Genomic DNA, 16,473 nt, shown 5'->3' on the forward strand with positions numbered 1-16,473 from the left:
AGGAATTGAGTTGCAAAGTAGAAATAAGCTCAGGGAATTTATTTTCTTTGTGTTACTAGAAAAATAAACATGCTGCTTTTTTGAGCTTTTTATCTAAGATGAGATGCCAGCATGCTCTAGTTCGTAATTACAAATCCCAGGATGTTTTGTGCAGCTACAAGTGCTAACCTTGGGTGCTTTTTTCTCCAGGAATCTTCTTAAAATTATATTTTATTGTTCTCTGTTTAGAATGTGCTATATAGCGATAGCCAACGTTTTGCTCCTTAAAAATGTCGGTTCTTTCTTTTCTCAGTTTCCTTGCTCACTCTATTTTTTCTAGTTTTGATTATTGTACATCTTGTACTCTTGGTACTATAGTATCTTGAACTATTTCTGCCAGTGCTTCAGGTTCAAATCTCACCTCAGCCGTGAACCTATTAGGTTGGATTAAATGAACCTCACTATTTGCAAGATGAGGTCAACAAACTGACCTACTTAGGGTACTGAGATCAATCAGGATCAGGTTCATGAATAGCTAGGAATCCTAGAGAATGGGTATGATGATTCTCCATTGTGCTTAAACTGAGCAGCTGGCGCTAACAATCTGGTCAGCACAGTAGTCTGGATTAATAGGTTTGTGAAGGACTTTGAACACTCAAAAAGTGCTATAAATAATTCTGTTCTTTACATAGTGACAAGTACTTCCAGTGGAAAATTAATATATTTCCTTGACTGGGCAGAATATAGCATTGGATTGTGTTGCATTGTTTGCCATACTCATTAACCCATATGCATTACCTGAAACATGCAGAACTTTCATGAAAATGCTTCTGTTGTGCTTATGATTGTTCTTTGAAATGAGAAACTTGAAGCCATGACCTGTAGCTTCTGATTATATTCCTACTGTTTCTGTTTATTGCATTTTTAAAGAACAAACAACACTTTATGGTGTTACATTCGATGTGGGATCCAAATGCATACTACTGAAAACTGTAAAATTATATCATCGTGGACAAACAAATTCATTGTTCCTCCTTCTATTAAGCATTTAGTGTTTTGAGTTGCTATTGAAAAAGAGTTTCCTGTCTGTTGCTGGGCTGATACAGTATATTCTTTAATGATGTGGTTGAATCAGGATATGGGGCCTGTGTGCAACACTAATTCAACCACAGTTAAAATATTTCCATTTCTTAAGACAATTTAAAATAAATTATTGTCCTGTTTGGGCTGTTTCTAGGCTCACAAGGGAAGTGGAATAGAACAGTGGCACCTACTGGCAGTAGAGTGTACGGGAAAGTAAGGTAGAGTCATATGCAGTGAAATTAGGTCAAGTAAGACAAAGTCATGTTTAGTAAGGTCAGATCAAGGCAGATCCTGTAGGGTCTGGCTTCAACAGGTCAGAAGCAGCACCTTTGACAGAGCATTATGATAGTATGTTCTCTCACAAGGAAGGCTGTTGCTTCAGCAAGGTGGACAAGCCTGAGACCTTCGTCAGATCTGCCTGTGCTTTTAAAGGGCAGTTGTCTTGTTCTGCAGCTTTTGGCTCCTACAGCATAGGGGTTAGAGAAGGCTGCTGTGGGGGTGAACTCTGATTGTCAGATACTGCATGCAAGCAATAGGAGGTGGCTATTTTTCGCTCTGCCATGCCCTACTTGGGAAATCCTGGTGGGCAGCTAGCTGGAGAAGATATTCAGGCTACATGATCCAGAAAGGCAGTTCATGTGTTCTTAAGGGCAGTGAACAATTACTGTGGACTTAACTATTCCAGGCACTCTGAAAAACAAACAAACACAAAAATATTTCTTTCCTCTTGAGATAGAATTCATTTCTTTCCATTTCATCCTAGGCATGTTATAAATGAGCAGCAAAATGTGCTGCCGGAGAATACACAGTTAATAAATCTTTATTGAATTTCTCTCTCTTTCTTTCTTTAGTAGATACAGAACAAATTGAAATAATGTGTTGCTACACTGCTTGCCAGTATTTAAGTTGAAATAATAATAGTAATAATCCCCATATGTATGATTTTCTTGACAGGATTTAAAATCCAACAATCAACGCGATGACATTGCAGCAGCACGTGCTTCTCTGAAGGAAAATTCATCTCTTCTCCATTCAATTTGCTCTGCTTGTTTGGAACATTCAGACATTTCATCTCTTGCAGCCAGCAAGGACTCTGTTTGTAATGAAATACAGAATGCTCTTGATGTCATTTCCAATGCTTCTCAAGGAATTGGAAATCAAAAGGTTCAGTCGACATCACAGTCTGCTACTCTTGGAAGTGCCCTTGATGAATTTGAGGTAGGTGAATGTGTAGCTCTGTAGCACACTCTGTAAAATGGCCTAATTTATTTTAAATGATGTGCTTGTGGAAAGTAGCATACCAGAAAACCAAATCTTACTGACCTATGTGTGATCAGTTTCATAGCAGTTCTCAGACACGCTTCCAGCCTGGCTGATTTGTTTTGGTGAGTGATTGTGACCTGCAACCTAGGGATCAGACGTAAACATGGTATCTACTAAAGCAGGGGATAGCCAATGTGGACCATCCACCTCAAGGAATGATGGGACTTGTAGTCCACAACATCTGGTGGGTATCACAATAGGTACCCCAGTACTATAGCATTGATAGAGCCCATTGACTAATTTTACAAATGACAAATGCCTCCACATGGCTCCGTGAAAACAGCAATAAATTGACAATTAAGCATCAAGACAATCAACTTCCCAATTAAATCTCAATCTTTTAAACCAAAAGCAACAAAAGGTGACATAATGGCAACAGATAGATATCTCAAAAATTCACAGTAGCAAATTTGTCTCGCACCTTCTTACTATTTAACAACAATTTCTCCAAAAATGCTCTGAATAATAAAAGTTTTCATATATATTTTCCCCCAAATGTGAAAATGAAGCTACGCTACTGGGCTTTCTTGGGCAAAGGGGTCTACAAGGAAGGTTCCACTGTTTGAAAGACTTTACTCTTGCCCACATCAGTATGAGCTCAGAAAGAGATGGGATTTGGAGGAGGGACCTTTTTGGTGACCCATTTTAGAGCATGGAGGCATGTTCAAATAGGAGGAGGCAATTCTTGGGCCATTCTAGATCAAGATAATTTAGGCCTTTAAAGATCAAAACTAATTTTTTGAATTGTGCGTCAGAACAAATTGGAGCCAATATAGTTCTTTCTGCATGGGTATTATAGTCTCCCATTAACCAGCTCCAGCCAATTAATAGGCTGCTGCATTTTGAACCATCTGAAATATGTGTTTATGAGGCAATACGTGATCATTTTTGCACAACGCAAGTTAAAATATACTCTATATATTAAAATATGCTTCTCCTATATTGTGGAGGGAGGGAACCTACTTCTAGCAACAGGTCACTATCCTTAATGGTGTGCTTTGTTTGAGGGGGAGGTGTTCAAGGAGTTGGGGGGCTGCCTCTGTGTATAAGCAGAGCACCCATATATACATTTTTGGATCCTGGGCTTAGATTATATTGTTAAATGTCTTCTTGTTCATAGACTTTTTCTATATTTCTTTAACACAAGTAGTGCAAATGGTACCTTAGGCTGAGTGAGTTAGATAAAGCAAAATTTATTGAGTATCTAACCTTTTACGAATGTTTGAGAATTAAATTGTTTCATTTTTCTTTATTTATGGGGAAATGGCATTGGATAAGAACCTGAAACAACCTTTGCTCTATCTTCTGCATTATAAATAAAGTACAATGAAATAAATGGATGTAGTAAACAGTCTGTTGGGAGCCAATCTCATTAAATGTTTATAGTCTGGAAATATTTGAAAGAGCTTACTCAACAAGTACTGTCTGGAAGCTTTCTTAATATCATTCATATACAGTATGGGAAGTTAGGATTTATACTTGGGCAAAAGCTGAAGTGAGTCTGAATACTTCCCAAAGCTTTAGGCTTACAATACATTCTAACAATACGATATAGTTGTGACTGTAATAAAAAGTATAATACTAAATGTGTAATAACTGAAACTTAAATCCCCCATTAGATGGTCAGTTACTGTACTGCATTCCAGCTAGCTGTGTAAGAGGGAGACTTCAACAGGTCTAGAAATGCTTGCAATGTGTTGATTTAGTCAGCCATCTTAGGGAAGCATGGCTATACCATAGCTCTTCCTACGACAGTCTTCAAAAGTTGAGCATGTTCTTGGGAATCATAGCTGTTTTGTATGTTCATAGCCCTATTCAAATGACATATGTGGAGATATCAATGTGTGGACCAGGAGGTAAGATGAGATAATTCATAGGCCTGAGCCAAGAAGACTACTTCTGTGATGAAGACCCTGATAGCTTGAAGACCTTGTGGCACCTCCTAGCTCCAGCAGTGCCCCAGTTACCTCCAGCATCTCTTGAGAAATGGCATCATAGCCAACTGAAGCAGAGGGAAAGGAATGACAGATAGACAGTTCTTTCTCGATCCCCTGTACAAAGGACCTGGACATATGGTTCCTGATTCACCTGTAGCAGCTTCCTTGTCTGTGAAATCAGATGAGGTGGTTCTAATGGGGGCAGGACAAATATACTTGTAGGACTAAAGGAGTGTGTGGCCATCTCCCACTACCTCAGGATTTGGCCTCTGTTGTGTTGCCTTCCCAGCCCCACAGGAACAAATGGTGCCATTAATTCCTGTGGGTGTATGGGAAAAGATGCTGCAGTGGCAAAAAGCGGAGGCTGTGTGAGGGAGAAACCCCCTACTTATCCTCAGTGGCTGGTTCTCCCCCTACCTTTGGGGGGTTTTCCACCCCCAAAGCAAGCTAATGGAGTTAAGACAGTTCATTAAATTGCATTGGGTTTTTTTGGGGGGGGGATTTGTGGGTGCAGGAGTGACCCTTAAGGTGGACTCTGTAGAGTCCTCACTCCTTGCAAGCTAAAGGAGCAGAGCCACTCCATTAGCTTCTATAGGACAGGGAGAAAAACCTTGCTGGGGTCCAAGATGGCAATCCTTCTCCAGCTTAGACTTCAGTCAAAAATGGTGAAGAATTCAGGGGCTTAAAAAAGCTAATCTTTTCTTTGAGGAGGATGTTAAGGAGGCCCCCTCCAATTTCTTTTCGGAGAGAGAGTTTTGTCGATGTCTCTAATCTGAAGTGAAACCAAGTTAGAGTGGCGCTGTTACGAGTATTTCAGATGATGTATAAAACTGGAAACTTGGTGGAAAAGTCTGTAGCTAAGCATTCCATTTAAATCTAATATCTTCTTACCACACCATTAATTCTACAGGAGCAAAACGCATGAAGCACTCAGGCAGGACAGATTAAAAAATCTGTTTGATCAGATCTGTCTACTGCAAATGCTCACTCATTTGTATTGATTTCGTTACTGCTCCTTTTAAACTCATCAATGCAAGTTGCCCAGCACATATCAGATTTCTGTTGGTAAGCTCAATTGGATAATAAGATGGCTCTTTATCTTCAGTCTTCCTCCACCCTCAGTTCTTTTTTTTTTTTTAATGAAGGAAACAGAGATTTCATAGAAGTTGTAGTAAGAATTAAAACACCATATGATGAATCAAACATCACTTTCTTGTGTTGAAATTATGGATGCCCAGGTGAACTAATATAAAATGAATTTATGTACCTAAGATGATCACCACTGCAGCATTTGGTCATACTACATATAATTATTATTATTTTTAAGTAAGTTGAGAATTTTGAATATTTTTTTAAAAAAACATTGGGTGGTCTACTTTTACTCACAGTAGACCCACAGAAATTAATTGACCTAACTTAGTCATGTTCATTAATTTCAGTGGGCCTAGTTTTTTTTTATAAAAAAGTTGAATACCACCCATTTTCTCTGTTCTCCTTCACTTTGTCAGTATGGTTTTTAATGGATTGCCTAGCTCTACCAAAATTATCAATCCCTCCGATTGGAACATTAGAATTGCAAGTGAAGGGACTCAGACTGCAAATCACAGATCAACAATTATGGTTGAAAGACGGGCCTTGGCAGTACCTCTAATAGGAATGCTTTCTCTTTGGAATGTCAATCTGCATTCACAATCCAGAGTAAGGAAGCAGGGCATAAGCATATGATGTAGACCAATTCCTTGAAAAATAATAGCAACATATATACTGAAATCTAAAGTTGGGACAGCCTGCAAAATCTCATCCACAAACTCTGTACATTAGAGTGGGCAAGTGTAATTATTTAATAATTTGTTAACGGAGCTCAATGATTTGATGTACCTTGTAGTAGTGTCTTGGTTATAATATTCTTGAGATTTTGCTAGCTTAAGATATTTGATGGAAATAAGAGGGCAATAGAAAGGCCTGCTCATTTCAGCTTTTTAGTTTTATCTTCCTACACCATTTTAGCTGCTGGTTGTTTCAGATGACAGTCATTTTGAATAAAACTTTAACACAAGCCTCTCGGTACATAATAATAATAATAATAATAATAATAATAATAATAATAATAATAATTTATTATTTGTACCCCGCCCATCTGGCTGGGTTTCCCCAGCCACTCTGGGCGGCTTCCAACAAAGATGAAAAATACACTAAAATGTCACATATTAAAAACTTCCCTGAACAGGGCTGCCTTCAGATGTCTTCTGAATGTCAGGTAGTTGTTTATCGCTTTGACATCTGATAGGAGGGCGTTCCACAGGGCGGGCGCCACTACCGAGAAGGCCCTCTGCCTGGTTCCCTGTAACTTGGCCTCTTGCAGTGAGGGAACCACCAGAAGGCCCTCGGAGCTGGACCTCAGTGTCCGGGCAGAACGATGGGGGTGGAGACGCTCCTTCAGATATACTGGACTGAGGCTGTTTAGGGCTTTAAAGGTCAGCACCAACACTTTGAATTGTGCTCGGAAACGTACTGGGAGCCAATGTAGGTCTTTCAAGACCGGTGTTATATGGTTTCGGCGGCCGCCCCCAGTCACCAGTCTACATATTTGCTGAGAGCAGTTTCTTAAGTCTAGGTTTTTTTTAGAAAAAGATTTGACCCATGCTGATGTTTCTCAAACTTTTGAAATGCCGAAACCTTCTAAAGTTACTCTAATTCTTTTGCCTCTCAACCCACTGACAGACATCTCTTTAGAAGATGGATGCACTCTTCTCATAGATTTGGCTTCATTGATGCTGATGTTTGGTCAGAATCCACTAAGGAACGACTATGTGGAAGGTGACCCATTTGATCACATCAAAATGGAAAGTTACATTATATGAAAAAAGCCAGAGTTTAAATATAGCTTTCTCTGTCTCCATAAAGTTACAGTTGGTCCTGGGAGGCCGTCATCTTCTTGTGTGGTCAGGGGAGTGGATGGGCAGCTGGTACCACCCACCTCTGGCCACACTGGACATTCCAGGTGGTGTGGGCCTCACTCACAAGGCCAACCAGGTGCAGGAGCTGGCCCAGCATTTTGAAATTTAGTTTGTTCATTCAGACATTTCTACAAATGTGTTTGTTTTCATTATAATACATAGTTCCTCAAAATAACCCACACAGCCCCAAATTAAGCTTTCGTTGCTGCAGTTCCTTAATTTTCCTCTCTGAAAGAAGTCAAAGAAAAAGATATTTCTTGCTTAATTAAATACTGCTAATTTTCATGAATTCGTATTGTAGTTAGAAAAAGACTCCCAGAAGAGTTCTCTCTCATGTGTGATTTCCCTTTGCAATCAGGCAGACTCACCCTGCTGTGAGAAGAGGGTGCTGCAAAAAAGAAAAAGAAAGAAAGAAATGTAATAGTTTGATGAATTTCTAATGTCTGTTGCCCTTATCATGAGTTAGGAAAGTGATTTGCTTAAATTAGATATTATGAAATTGATAATGCTTTTGGATAAACAAAGCAACATTATTCCATTTTCAGATAAAGGAATTTCATACACACAGAGAGAATCTTGATGTATTCATTCAAAATTTTCTAGTTAAACAAACCTCACTTTACAGAATGCACAATCCATTTCATTAATTTTTTTCTTCAAACACTTAACCCTCAAATCCCAAGCAGTAGATCACCAGCATTTATTTGCATATGTCTTGCCTTATTGAGAGGGCTCAGGATCACTTAAATGCATGGAATAGTGGCAGGAGAACTCCTGAATTTCCCGTTTAAAGATGCCCCACTTGCAGCAAGAGCAACATTTATTGGAAGAAAATGGAGGGGTCAGATGCATGCAGAAGCTGAAATGATATTTATTGTTGCTACTACTGCTTTTTATTATTGATGATATCTGTAACATTTTTATTGAAATTGTTTTAATGTATTTTAGTTCTGTCTTTACATACTACTTTGAGATTTACTTGTAATGGTAAGCAGTATAAAAATATATTAAAAATAGATAATTATACTAATTTATAAAACTACTTCTGCAAGTTAGCATCCATGGAAAAGTATTTCTGAGGCCAGTTCCTTTATCTGCCCCATGATCAAACTATGAAGAGGAATTTCACATCAGAGTTTGTCATTTGATAAAAGGAACTGGGCTAGGAATCCATCATCATCTTTGAGGCCAATTTATTTTACTTTATTTTAGGAATGTATTTAGTGCACCATCAACTATAAGTTCTCAGGGCAGTTTTCAAACATAAAATTAACATAGGGCAGGGGGTTTCAACCAGTGAGCCATGCCCTCTTGCATCTCTGCCTCCCAAAGGCTTGCACAGCCATTTGCTGTAGCAGCCCTGGCTGCAAGCTCCTCAAGCTGCTTCCCAGGTCCCTGTGGGGCAGTGTGAGGAGGCACCTCTCTTTGGGGCAGGGGGAGCAGCCCGGAGACCAGGGTGGCAGCAGTGGCTGCCTGGAGGACTCGCAAGGAAAAGGGAGGAGAGGAGGCTGAGGGAACACTCCACAAGGGAGGGTGTTCAAAAGGTGAGAGGCTGCCAGCTCTGCAGGTGAGAGGTGACATAACTGGGCTCCTGAGCCCCACAGGGATGCTGCTGAAAGAATGTAGTTGGTCAAGGGAGCTGTGGACTCAAAAAGGTTGAAAACCTCTGCCTATAGTAATCCAATTCTTCATATGCAGGAGAAACCAGATTGTGCTTTCTGCCACATTTATTATACTTCATTCAGCAATAACTGCTCTGTGGGCCATGGGGTTTGAATGACACAGGGTCATTCAAGGGAGAGAAGAGACAAGGATGGGCTTAAAAAATAAATAAATCTCAGTGTTGAGCTAATTCCTATCTTGCTATTGATGAGAAGTGGATTATTACACCCCCACCCCACCCCCACCCCACCCCATTCTGCTAAAAATCTGAGCAAATCTCACATATTATATGCATATTATATGCACTGACACTCCAGGTTTTCTAAGGTAACTAGCGCTCAAGACATTCTGGCATCTGAGGTGGACAACAAAATGGCACCTCCCCTCCCTGCTAGAGAAGAAAGGGTTAGGGAAGAGCTACATCAGGAACAGGGGAGGAAGAAAAATTGACATCAGGATCTGCTGCCCCGGCGGATCCTGCCACCTGAGGCAGTCACCTCACCTTGCTGTGGGCTGGCCCTGGCCAGCGCATAAACAGATAATACAATTGGTCTGCCCTGGTTGTCTGCCAATGGGCATTTTGCAGCCATCTATTGCATGTATTGTAATGTACCCAATGGACAAGATCTTTGCTTGAGAACCATATAAATGTACAACTTTGCTTTGAATTTCTTGCTGTCCTTCAGAGATGAAGATCCTCAAGATTCAAACAGTAGGATGGTTACACTGGGGATATGATATATGCATTCCAGCTATGTGTTCAAGAAGACCAGTGTGAGCATGAGTACTCTTCTTATTGCCCCCCTTTTATCTTTCCCTATAGAATCTGGTTGTCTTGGATCCTCTTACTGCGAAGGAAGACAAAATAAGGCCATCGCTAGAAAAGCGTTTAGAAGGAATTATCAGTGGTGCTGCTTTGTTAGCAGATTCTTCTTGCACACGTGATATTCACCGTGAGCGCATTATCACGGAGTGCAATGCTATTCGCCAAGCCCTCCAAGATCTTCTTTCAGAGTACATGAATAATGTAAGTGAATGTTTTACTCCACCCACTCTTGCTGTTTGTCACTGTTTTCTGCACTGCTGCTTATATGAAGGTAGTCCAATAGTTATTGGTGTCTACTGAGTAGTACTTCGAAAATAAAGCTTAGTCAAAGTTTTCTGAAAGGTATTTATATACTGCTGAGTCTCAGAATAATACTTAATATGTTGTATATGTTCAAAGTCGACCTTAACCCATGGTGCTCTATGGTGCCATTTTTGCAAAAGTCAACAGAAAAGGAGATGGTAAGTAATTTATTTTTTTTAGCCTTCTTGTTTTCTCAGAACATTAGAAATAAGATATCTGTGATTATTATTCTGTAAACATTTTCCTGGTACATGTGGTTACTTTTAAAAATAGCAGTATGTCAAGAGTGATCTTAAGGGGCCAGTGTTCAGTAGGGGAAAGTCTTAGATTCACAAATCTGAAATGTTTATAATGTATCCTGAAAAGACAATGCTTAGATGTTGGAGGTAGACTTTTGATTGAACCACTATTATAGTGAATGTTACTGGCAGTAAAGAGATTAAAACAAATACCAGCAACGCTACTAGACAGAACTACTTCATCCAGTGTTTGATTTGGAAACATAACCTCTGTGTTGAACAGATAGATATCTTACTCTTATTCAGAAGACAATTTGGGAATGAGTTTTGTTGAGTAGCTAATGATATTCATGTTGAGACATGATATTCTTTTACTTTCTTCTCAGGTGTACAAACTATTGACGCTATGTGTTCTCTCAGGTCCCCCCCCCAAAGCTTTATTGATCATGTAGTGCTTTCAGTATTTTATCATAGCTATAGAGAGATATCTACAATATATATGAATTTAATAAGATGAAAACAATAGGGAAAACAGGAAAGGAAGATGGGTAAACAGAGAAAAATGTGTGATTATTTCTAGTACAATTATTTCAGTTATTTGTTGCACAGAATCCAGGTATCCTTCCTCTATTTAACATTCTTCATATTCAAATTGGGAAAATGGGATTCTTCACCCAGATAGAACATGTATTGTTAATGTGGCTGAATGAATGCCATAGTTACTTACTGATTATTTTCTGTAATGGCAAAGATACAACTACAGTCATACCTCATGTTATGTTTGCTTCAGGTTGTGCATTTTCAGGTTGCGTTCCGCGGCGACCCAGAAGTACCGGAAAGGGTTACTTCCGGGTTTTGTTGCTCGCACATGCGCAGACGCGCAAAATGACATCACACGCATGCACAGAAGCAGCGAATTGCGACCTGTGCGTGCGCAGATGCGGGTTGCGTTCTTTTCAGGTTGCGAACGGGCCACCGGAATGGATCCTGTTCGCAACCAGAGGTACCACTGTATTCACAGATGTGGACACCATTGTGTGAACTTGTATATTCCCACCTTTCATTCTGTCTTTTAAAGGAATGAAATGCCTGTGTGCTCCTATGGAGTATTACCACAGAATAGGGAACTCTCAACCCATCTTGTTTTTTTTTTTTTTTTAAAAAAAGATTTCCCAGAGATTAAGGCAATACCCAGGAGGTTCCATCTGACACTTCCATTTTAGGAGCTGCAAGGTGACATTCAGCCAAGTTTTACCCAGAGGAGACCAACTGAAATTAATGACTAAGTAAGAGTAATTATAGATTCAGGAAGGTAGCCGTGTTGGTCTGACACAGTCAAAATAAAAATAATATAAATAAAAAATTGTTCAGTAGCACCTTATAGACCAACTAAGTTTGTTCTGGTATAAGCTTTCATGTGGAAGCACACTTCTTCAGATCTGAAAGCTTATACCAGAAAAACGTAGTTGGTCTATTAGGTGCTACTGGACTATTTTTTTATTAACAGTAATTATTTTTAGTAGATCAGCTCCAAGTAAAATATATATAAATACCACCTTTTGTTGCTGCTGCATCATCATCTTGATGTACGGTATTGTTTACAAGCAAAGGCTTTAAAATAAATGGAAGCATGGTTATCTCTTCACAGCTAGGCTCCATGCCTTCTCCAGCTAGGATACGTATAGCAACAATACAATTCCTTTTTTGAACATTTGTATGGAGAAGCCCTATAATTTACACTGGCCACTACCACAGGTCCACTGCTATGATTCTGTGGAGCCTGTGATACCTGCCCAGGTATTTAAAAAATAAGAAGAATTGCCACATCCATCTGACATGTAGCTCTTACCCTGAAAAAGATTATCCATCCCTGGGCTGGATGAACAGATTGTCTGTATCTAGAAAAAAGCAACTTTCTATGGATTCCTAAGTTGCATGCTTCCATAATAAGGCTAGCTGCTCTTGATTGGACAGTAGACTGCAGCATGTTTGGAAGATTTTTGTTTGTTTGCAATGAGTATGTGGAATTTTAGCAACAATACTCTGTTCCAATTATTAACCTGTGCCTGATCCAGGGGATAATTGGACATGTGCAGAACAGTGTAAAATATCCATTTTCAGGATGTGAGAACTATATATATGAGAAATGGAGACTCCAAATATTTCATGCACCTTTTCTAGGCAAGCAGTTTCGTTTATTTCTTGACATAGTCACATCCTTTTAGAGAGAGTAGATGAATTGTGCAAGGTTAAGGGGACCCTGTGGGTTCATTGTAAGTATAGAACCCCCCTCACTGTTGTTCATTCCCAGTTATCAGAAAATTCAGGTCTCTCATATTCCCATGTTTCTGTAACCTAGTTTAATGTAATTTCCCATACTTCTATTTTGAATGATGCCTGGAGTATTGGTTGAATAAATGAAGTTCTGCTGTCAGTTCCTTTGTCTTTGAAGTAGCTGGTATATGAAAAGCTTAGAACATAATACATATGAAATAAATAAAAAATATGAATCCCTATCACAGAAGAAGGCTGCCTGAATCAAACAAGAAGCTACACTTTGCATTTGTGCTGCAATTTTTCATTACATTTCATTATAATGACTTGCTGAGCATTGTAGTTGCTTAAAATTTGATTGCCAGGAGCCACTGAGCAATCAAATTTTCAGGAGCTGCCATGCACCCAGGATTCATTTGCATTAGCCCTAGGATGTTCTTCTAAGTCAGAATTAATGGTCTAGACTTGAAGTATTAAGAGTAGATGCTAAAATCTGCAAAACAAAATACACTCTAAGAACACAAAGCTCTATGAAAATGCTTTAAAACAGTGCCTAAATTGAGACATGCTGTATCCATAGATGTATAGTGGAGAGAATCCAAAATTAGAAATGCATACCATGGGCTGACAATAAGAAGAGACAATCGCATCAGATTAAGGGATACAAGGCTGCCTTCCAACAGTTCTCTTAGGGCTCATTTAATCTCCTCTTGTCTCATGGCTGTACAGTTTTATTACACAACATGATTCCTAGCAGAAAATATATACAGTAATATTGAAGATAAATGCACAAGGTGAACAAACAGACTGGATCCTGCTATTGAAACTGGGATGCTGAGCTTTACATGTTTCAGTTTAATATTACAGCTGTCAACTATGATACTCTGTGTGCCAGGGATCTCAAACACTTTCCTCACATTGAGAGGTGGGTAGTGAGCTGCCTGGAATTACTAGTCAGAGCAAGTCCTCTACTATCCTGTATTACATCACGAATAGGGTCTAAGGTGGATTATGATGATGATATTTTTTGCTGTGCTATTTTATAATTCTCTCTCCATCTGCATGTCCTGGGTGCAGAAGGCAATGACCCTATAGTTAAAAAGATGATACCCACTCTAGGTATCATGATTAAAGATTTGTTGTATTTTATTCTTATTGCTTTGAAGAATTTGAAGGATCCATTTGCTTATAAAATGCATGATCCCAGCAAAAATATATTTTGATTTAGAGAAACAAGAGCTTCCAAATGAGTTTAACGTTGTGGGGATCACAGTTATTCATTGTGACAAGCTTTTCAAGTACAATTGAAGAGTAGAAATGTTTGAATGACTTCCAGTTCTTCCTGAATTATTTAATCTTTGATGATGGAGATTTCTGCACTGCTGTGACATTCTCATTACAGGGGGGTTTACAAACAAAGATTGAGATTGTGGCTGTGTAGTTTGGAAGTTGATATATTCTACAGAAAATGGGCGGAAAACAAATTAACTCTGTGTGACAATGCCAACAAAGTGGTGGAGGTTATATACAAAAACTGAGGCTACGACGACAGTATTATTATTATTATTAATTTTTATCCTGACCTTCATCATATGGTTAGCGTAAGTTAAAGGCAAACCTAAATCAATTAACAATAAATACAAAAATAAAAATGTAAAAATGTAAACAACAGATAAAACAACCATAGAATCAAGTACAAAACACAACACGAAGCTAAACACAGTTCCTTGTTACAGCAACATACCTATACTAGCATTGTGAAGAGGACCAGGCAAATTGAGAGGTCTTAACATGTTGCTGAAATGTCAGTATTGTTTGTTCTGGTTTACCTTATTGGAGGTAGGCATTCTAACTGGGGTGCCACCATGACAAATGTTCACACACATTCAAAAACCAGGCTTCCTAAACCTGCTTTTCTCTTCTAGAGGTTTCTGTTCTGGTAAATAATGTGGGAGATCCCTAAGTTGCTATTTTTTTTTAGCCAGGAGAACTGGAGAAACAAGATTAAAGATTTGTCTTGCTTAAGTCCTGTTCTTCATTAAATGTTTCTGAGCCAGCAATTTCTGCATTAATCGGATACTTATTTGAGGAATGCACTAGAAAAATATAGAGTGATGCAGAGCTCATGGATCTTGAGAGGATGATTCAGTACAATAGTCAGTAATTCATATTTGGTATACTTGACAGCACCCAAAATATATTAGTCTGCTGAAGACCATTGTTTCCCCGGAAGCCTTCAACAAAATGGTATTTTCCCTCCCTCCAAGGTAGAATAAATCCTTGATTATGGTAATAACCTAGCACTGCAAATAAATATTGGAAGTGTTCACTGACTAAACAGCTACCACACTTTTTAATTCATGAGAAGGAATTTTCCTTAGGTAAATCAAAAATTACTGTAAATAAGTCCATTGCAAGTAGAAAAGAATTTAATGTATTTAACATGGCTTGCTTTTTTAAATGCGTTAAAAATATGGCAAAGGTCATTCTATTCAAATTAATGGTTGCAGAAACTATATTTAATTTTCATATCTCATTGCTAGTTCTGCCAGGAATTTGCCCTAGAGCATTTCAGGATTTTTAAGGGTGAATGGGAAAGAGGAGGAACTGGGATTTTTTTTATCTGTAGCTTCTGCACAAACTGTAGCTTCCAGATCAAGTGCAAGGGAAGCCCCACATAGAGTGCATTGCAGTAATCCAGTCTTGACCTGACCAAAGCATGCACTACTGTGCCCAGGATTTCCTGGTTCAGGAATGGCAAAAGCTGTTGAACCAGTCACAGTTAGTAACAGTACAATCTAGGTATTAAGTCTTTGATTGTACCTTTACTGTGGGTTCTGTTTGCCTCCCCGTGGTGTTTAACATAGGACCTTTCTAAAGAAACTGCTGTTGCTTCCAAGCATTATTGTTTGAGATAGAAAGGAGTTAATATAATGCATTTTTCAAATATATGTACAGATTTTCTCAAAAGCAACTAAAAATAAATGTATTTTTCTCAAAAAGCATGCAGAATAAATTATCAGTGTCATTAGGTCTTGAATTTTTAAGAAAACAACAGAAAAGTTGTTCAGCTTTTGTCTGCCTTTGCAAATGCTTCTGAAACTTCTTAAGTACTTTAGTAAACTTTGTATATTCCTGCCTCAAATCAGTGGAGCATTATATTTCTCTAGTATTTGACTAGCAAAATCCTGACTTCTTTGTCACTGGTTCTTTGCTCCCTTTTGGAACACATTTTAAGTATAAATCGTATTCTAATAAGTGTAATGTCATAAATCAGTTTTGATGATCTGTTCAGAAGAATAAATAGGAATGCTTATTGCTGAGTTACTTATATATGTAATTTTAAAGTAATTTTTAGCATAACTTTAGGAACTCAATATATCTGCTGCTGCATTTTGAACATAGCTGCTTGCTAAAGAAATATCTACTAGTAATAACATCAACACTGCCTATAACATAGGATCTAATCATGAGATCCTGCCCCTTGGCTTTGAACTTTGCCAATACAAGTTTCGCTAGCCTATTAACACAGAAGTCAAGAGATGTATGAAACTTGTTCATGGAACAGTTGACAGCACCAAGTGTTCGTGCTTAATGTGGTTTGTCTCTTCCTGTGCAGCATGGTTTAATCAATCAGCAATCTACACATTAAATCAATTAATGAAATAGTAAATTAATGACACTAATTAATTAATTAAAGCTTTCAGCCTTGTTATTAAACCACTTTGAGATTTTGCTGTTTAAAGAACTGGAGAAAGAAGGCAATGTTTTGATTCAGCAGAATGAGATCTTCCTTATGAGCAGGTATTGTTAACAGTGATTAAATCCACATCTAGATCTGAGCATACCTACTTGGAGCCTTGGCTATGAGGCTCCCTCTCCTCCTTCTT

The 16,473-nt window shown here is 38.6% G+C and overlaps 1 protein-coding gene across 13 annotated transcripts in view; it reads left to right on the forward strand.

Moving 5' to 3' along the window:
• The window catches only part of CTNNA3 (catenin alpha 3), a 528,228-nt gene that overhangs the window by 89,819 nt on the left and 421,936 nt on the right, over positions 1-16,473 (forward strand). For all 13 annotated transcript variants that reach the window (XR_014511016.1, XR_014511017.1, XR_014511018.1 and 10 more), the window contains 2 exons: positions 2,017-2,280; positions 9,765-9,968. Coding sequence is in view for 10 of the 13 variants with exons in the window: in XM_083439958.1 (XP_083296084.1) it covers positions 2,017-2,280; positions 9,765-9,968 (468 nt within the window). In the remaining 3 variants the exon portion in view is untranslated. The remainder of the gene's footprint in view (positions 1-2,016; positions 2,281-9,764; positions 9,969-16,473) is intronic.

This window comes from Podarcis tiliguerta, assembly GCF_965153285.1.
Source record: "Podarcis tiliguerta genome assembly, chromosome: 5".
In the NCBI taxonomy this organism is placed as follows: domain Eukaryota; kingdom Metazoa; phylum Chordata; class Lepidosauria; order Squamata; family Lacertidae; genus Podarcis; species Podarcis tiliguerta.